Here is a 6,429-nt window from a genome sequence, read left to right as displayed (position 1 = left end):
GTCCCCTCTCTCCCCTCTATATTCTCTCTCCTCTCTCTCTCTCCTCTCTCCCCCTTCTCTCTCCCCTCTTCATCTCACTCTCCTGTCCCCTCTCTCCCCTCTATATTCTCTCTCTCTCTCTCTCTCTCTCTCTCTCTCTCTCTCTCTCCCCTCTCTCCCCCTTCTCTCTCCCCTCTTCATCTCACTCTCCTGTCCCCTCTCTCCCCTCTATATTCTCTCTCTCACTCTCTCTCTCTCTCTCTCTCTCTCTCTCTCTCTCTCTCCTCTCTCCCCCTTCTCTCTCCCCTCTTCATCTCACTCTCCTGTCCCCTCTCTCCCCTCTATATTCTCTCTCTCTCCTCTCTCTCTCCTCTCTCCTCCTTCTCTCTCCCCTCTTCATCTCACTCTCCTGTCCCCTCTCTCCCCTCTATATTCTCTCTCTCTCACTCTCTCTCTCTCTCTCTCTCTCTCTCTCTCTCTCTCCCCCTCTCTCCACCTTCTCTCTCCCCCTCTTCATCTCACTCTCCTGTTCCCTCTCTCTCCTCTATATTCTCTCTCACTCTCACTCTCTCTCTCTCTCTCTCTCTCTCTCTCTCTCCTCTCTCCCCCTTCTCTCTCCCCTCTTCATCTCACTCTCCTGTCCCCTCTCTCCCCTCTTTATTCTCTCTCTCTCTCACTCTCCCCCTCTCTCTCCCTTCTTCATCTCACTATCCTGTCCTCTCTCCTCTATATTCTCTCTCTCTCTCTCTCTCTCTCTCTCTCCCTCTCTCTCTCTTCTCTCTCCCCTCTCTCTCTATATTCTCTCCCTCTCCCCCTTCTCTCTCCTTCTTCATCTCTATATTCTCTCCCTTCTATATTCTCTCTCTCTCTCTCCCCTCTCCCCCTCTCTCTCCTCTCTCCCCTCTCTCCCTTCTCTGTCCTCTCTGTCCTGTCTCCTCACCTCTCCTCACCTCCTCTGACACAGGCCCACGATCATATAAAGCGGGGCCCAATGCCCTCGTTTCACAGCCTCAATGAATCATTACCTGTGGTAATAGCAGCACTGATAAAGCACTAAGCCTCGCCACCGTCTCGCCAAGACACAAATAAGGACATAGAGGGAATGTGTGATGTGTGTTTTCGATCTCATCTGGATGTAATTATTCAGGATTGAGTGAAGTGTTTAGCCTGGTTTGGGGCTCTGCCGGGCTGGCAGCCAGAGAGAGAGGGAGGATGTGACCAGGGATAAATTAATTCCCCAGGACCTTTTTATCAGGGAGAACTCTGGGCTGCATCAAACAGGACCAGAAACAAAGTTAAAGAAAAAATTTAAAGGGATAGAAGCGAGAATGGAAATAGAACGCTCAAAGGTAGTGCCAGCCACTAGACAAGATTAATAGTAGTTCTAGATGCACCTTCAAAAAGTCTGTTGCTCAACCTATTTTATTTGGACTCGTTGTTCTTCGGCAGCATATGTGGCTGGCAGTCTTATCTTAATTAAGCTTTAATTCACTCTATAGAACTGAAGGACTTAAGCACTTAAGAAGCCTAACGTGGACACCCAAAACCTAATGCCTTGCCCCCTCCATCCCTCCACGCATCATCCTTCTCTCTCCTTCCTCGTGTCTGTACGGTGAGTTATGGGTACAGGCTGCATGTCCGTATCTGCATAGCACAGCAAACACGGGCACATTAACAGCTAATCTCCCTCTCTTTATGGTGGTGAACATTTGGTATGAGGCAGTGTGGTCTGTGTGTCCAGGCAGGCAGTCACCTCTCAATTCAGCCCAACTCACTGGTTCCAATTCAGCCCAACTCACTGGTTCCAATTCAGCCCAACTCACTGGTTCCAATTCAGCCCAACTCACTGGTTCCAATTCAGCCCAACTCACTGCTTTCAATTCAGCCCAACTCACTGTTTCCAATTCAGCCCAACTCACTGGTTCCAATTCAGCCCAACTCACTGGTTCCACATTCCTTTTATAGAAACGTAAGAAGCTGCAAAGACACTATGGGATTGTAGAGACCACTACCTACCCTCCAGCAACACCAGCTAGTCTGATTCTCTAGATACAGTATTGTTCTTGACGCATAGTAACTTAGAAGTCAATGATTAAAGGACGGTCCACGTTGAAGCTCCTCCTGTCGCCGGTCTCTTCTCTTTGCTTTGGGCTCTCTCCACAGCGAACTTATAGTTTCACTAAGTCCTCTGACCCATATGTTCAGATCTGGAGGCAAATTGGAGGTTGCGATAAACCTTCCCAAAAATAAACAATTATAGTATCAGGTTAATGGACTGTGTTAAGGACGAGGAAGGAACAACTGTGATTGGTTCGGAGTTCTACAGTTGGAGATGTGTGATTGGTGGTTCTGTGTGCTGTGGAGCCTCAGCCTTGGCTAACCCCCAGTGAAACGCTGTGCAGGCCAGGCCAGCTGCGGGGGTGAGTGGACCCGTAGCCATGGTTGAGCTCAGCCCATTGTGATTTGGTTCCGGTACCACCAGCCAAGTCCCTTACTGGAACAGCAGCACCAGCTTTGTGACTCACACAGGAACATTACATCATTTCTCAAACATCTGATTTATTCATGCTGTTGGAGTGGATTGTGTTCTGAGGCCCTTCATGTAGAAGACTTGTCGCTAAGCATTACCCTCATGTGAGAGGGGAACAAGAGTCATTTTGTCCAGGGTTGTACCCTCAACCCCCCCTGAACTACATGCCACTCTAACCTGTCTGCCCAGTGGCAATGGGAATAGACTGTAGTACAGACCGACAGACAAACAGACAGACACCCCCAGTACAGACAGGACATGTTCCCTGGTCCCCGCCTCAAACAGCATCGCCCCACAGGGACGCCTCTCAGGATCCCTTAGCCCGCTAACTGCTGACGACGGCAGGGTGGAATATGTGAGTATGGTGATGAGACTCAGAGAGCTTCAGAGACAACCAGAGTCAGAGAATAGGGGACGGTTGCTGTTGAGGTGGGCTGTGAAGGGATGTGGTGGGTGGGATGGTGGTGGAGGACATGGAGAAAGAGACATACTGGGATAGTGATAGTGGTAAGGATGTAGAGAGAAGACAAGGAAGAGAAGAGGGGAGAAGAGAAGAGGGGAGTGTTAAGTGTTTAGAGTGAGGGTCTGTGTTTTTTTTAGGGACACAGGTTTTGAAGGGGCTGGTTTTGTTTTGTTGTTAAGGATGAAGCCCCAGGAACCCCTTTCTACGTCTTTCCAGTCTGAATGTCTACGGAGATGAATCCAGGCACACAACATTACAGAATAGAGCCAGCAGGGCTGCAGTAGCCCATTCTTTCACTCAGAAACCAAGGCAGCCACGGAAACTGCCCTGATTGACTTTACAACGCCATAAAGCGGGATGCCTGCCCTGACCACTTCCTCCCTATCTGGCCCAGTTTCATCTCTGGCGTGTTCCTTAAATGAAGAGGACGATGATGATGGTGTGGGATCACTTATCGACAGATTACTTTAGAAGGGGCTCTGAGGAACCGCAGAGAATTCCTCCAACCACACTGCAGAATGGATGTAGGCTGCCATCTGCTGGCTAAAATAATGTAGTGCATTAAATTGTATTTGTCACATGCTTTGTAAACAACAGGTGTAGACTAACAGTGAAATGCTTACTTATGGATCCTTTTTCAAAAGTTAGTTAAAGATTTTTAAAAAACTGAAATAGTGACACGAGGAATAAATACACAGTTAATAACGCATAACAATGACTAGTAAAAATAACAAGGCTATATACAGGGAGTACCAATACTGAGTCGATGTGCAGGGGTACGAGGTAATTGAGGTAGCTATATACATATATGTAGGGTTAGAGTGACTAGGCAGCAGTAGTAGCGGCAGTGGGTATCCATTTGATTGGCTGTTTAGCAGTCTTGTTTAGCAGTCTTGTTTAGCAGTCTTATTGGTTGTTGGTTGTTGGTTCTAGACTTGGTGCACTGGTACCGCTTGCCTTGCGGTAGCAGAGAGAACTATCTATGGCTTGGGTGGCTGGAGTCTGCAAAATGTTTGGGCCTTCCTCTGACAACGTCTGATATAGAGGGCATTACTAAAACACATATGAGTGACAGCATTCTCTCTCTCTTTCTCATTTGTCTCTCTCTTTCTTGTCTCTCTCTATCAGGGTCAGGCGGACCTCCTGAAGCACGCTAAGAGTGAGGCTTTGGACACTCTGCGTCAGATCCACTGTGCCACCCAGTCCTGTGGCCTGAGCAAGAACGGAGCTACCTCCCCTCAGCTCCAACACTATCCACTGCAAGCGCAGTCCCAACCCCAACCCCAGGCCCAGCCTCTGTCCCAACACCTGGCTGAACCCCAGCCCGAGGCCCAACCACAGCTCCAGGCCCAGCTCCATACTCAACACCATCCCCTGACTCAGCGCCCGTCTCTGCCTCCCCTCCCACCACAGCCCCCGCAGTATAGGGCAGCAGGCTCTCACGATGCCATCTCTGAGAACGAGACGGCCAGTGATGGTTCCTGCTGACCAGTTGCCTGTACCCGCAGTGGAGTCCACCCAAAGAGAGACAGGGAGAGGAGAATAGAAAGAGAGAGGGGGCTTGAGAAGCAGAGAGGAGAAGAGCAAAGAACATGGATGGTTCCTTTAACACCCCGAAGATGGACAGGCAGAGTGAGATAGAAAGGAAAAAAGAGGAGAGGGAAAAGGAGAGAATGAAGGAGATGGAGAAGGAGAGAATGAAGGAGATGGAGAAGGAGAAGGAAAAAGAGCAGGAAAGGGAGAGGGGGAGAGATGGTGAGAGGGAAAGAGCAGAAGAGAGACAGCAAATAGAGCAAGGGACGGGGAAGAAAACTCGCCGTAAAAGACAAGAGACACAAGTTTGAAAATGTATTGTTTTCGAGACAAAGAAGAAATGTCTCTATCAGCTCTCTCTCCTGTCCTATTTCTCTCTCTTGAACGGGCGAATAACACCCGTATTAGCGAGTTCAGTCAGTCTCTCAGTCAGTCAATCGTTGAGTCAGTCAGTCTGTCAGTCAGTCAATCGTTGAGTCAGTCAGTCTGTCAGGAGAGTCTTGCTGTCTTCCTCTGGGCAGTGCCAGCACTGCTGGCCCTGCGGGTACAGGCACCTTACAATGGCATTTCATACCGCACAAGTTCGCCTTTGGATTCCCCTAGGATTCCCATAGCATGTCCAGGATCCTTTCCTTCTCTATCTTCTCCCTTATGTATACTCCGTATACCTGTAGATCTGCCCTTCCATGCGTCATCCTGAGCTTCAACCCTTTTGCCCTTCTCGCCGAGGAGGAGGCCTGCCGTTTTAAATGCACAACGTGGAGCAGCTCACACGGACTCTGAGCTCTGTAAGGGATCCTAGCTAGAGGACCATTACTGCACAAACGAACCTGCGAGCTGTCTGGGAGAGAGACGCTAAAGGACTGCAGTTCTACTAGAATAGAGTTCACCAGCCTGTTTTAACTGGAGCAGTCTGTTGACACCGTCTGCGCTGAAGAGACTAAAGGACTCGATAGGTCAAAGATCACAAGAGAAACATTGACCTGGGGCAGATTCCCGCTGTCAATCAAACACACACCTCACCTAAAAGAGAAACTATGAATCTATATAGATGTGTACTGTATGTATGTACAAGTAATGGAGAGACCCTTTACATTTATCTCTGATAATTCTCCCTGAAACAAAATATCCCATTGATATGATTGTTATAATTGATGTTAGTTATATTCGTATTACAATTATTTTATATACAGTACATTGCTTCTACATATACAGTGACTTGATACCTGTTGTTCTGTGCTGCAGATCAAGACAGGTGGTGTGGAATGTTGGGTGTAGGGGTTAGAGGTCAGGGTGGGTTTGGGTTGGGGGTCATCATTCCAAAAAACTGGGTCAAACAATAATCTGACTTGTGTTTCACTGCAAAGTGGTGTGGTTCTGTATGAGCTCCTTAAAACGGCCCATTAAAACTGGATTCATTGTTTGTCCTGCCTCCTATTCTTCAATTCTTCCACTTTGTCATTGTCTTTATGCTGGCAGCCTACCTGACATGAATATGTAGGCTTCCTTCTGCAGGACAAGAATGGGGAAAATACTGTATGAAGCAATTCTGAGGCAACTCCAGAAGGTGGCGACAAATAGTAGGTAAAAGGTTACGAGAGACCGTGTCTGTGAGGGAAATGGGCATGAGGGATTCACCCTTCTGCTAAAGTCAGGTACTATACCTCATCTCTGTACCCCACACATACAGTGCCTTGCACAAGTATTCAGTGTTTTTCCTGTTTTGTTGCATTACATCCTGTAATTTAAATGGATATTTATTTGGATTTCATGTAATGGATGTACACAAAATATTCCAAATTGGTGAAGTGAAATGAAGAAAAGAAACATGTTTTTTTTTAATTCTAAAAAATAAAAAACTGAAAAGTGGTGGGTGCATATGTATTCACCCCCTCTGCTATGAAGTCCCTAAATAAGATCTGGT

General features: G+C 47.7%; 1 protein-coding gene across 1 annotated transcript in view; it reads left to right on the top strand.

Annotated features, from left to right (window-relative positions):
• The window catches only part of LOC112258658 (inactive phospholipase C-like protein 2), a 99,051-nt gene extending 93,123 nt beyond the window's left edge, over positions 1-5,928 (top strand). Inside the window, exon 6 of the mRNA XM_042327393.1 lies at positions 4,101-5,928. Coding sequence (XP_042183327.1) covers positions 4,101-4,460 — 360 coding nt within the window. The 3' untranslated portion in view covers positions 4,461-5,928. The remainder of the gene's footprint in view (positions 1-4,100) is intronic.
• Positions 5,929-6,429: the final 501 nt, after the last annotated feature.

Source organism: Oncorhynchus tshawytscha, linkage group LG09 (genome assembly GCF_018296145.1).
Source record: "Oncorhynchus tshawytscha isolate Ot180627B linkage group LG09, Otsh_v2.0, whole genome shotgun sequence".
Lineage (NCBI taxonomy): Eukaryota > Metazoa > Chordata > Actinopteri > Salmoniformes > Salmonidae > Oncorhynchus > Oncorhynchus tshawytscha.
The sequence above is the reverse complement of the archived record's forward strand: the minus strand, read 5'-3'. Positions and strand labels throughout refer to the sequence as shown.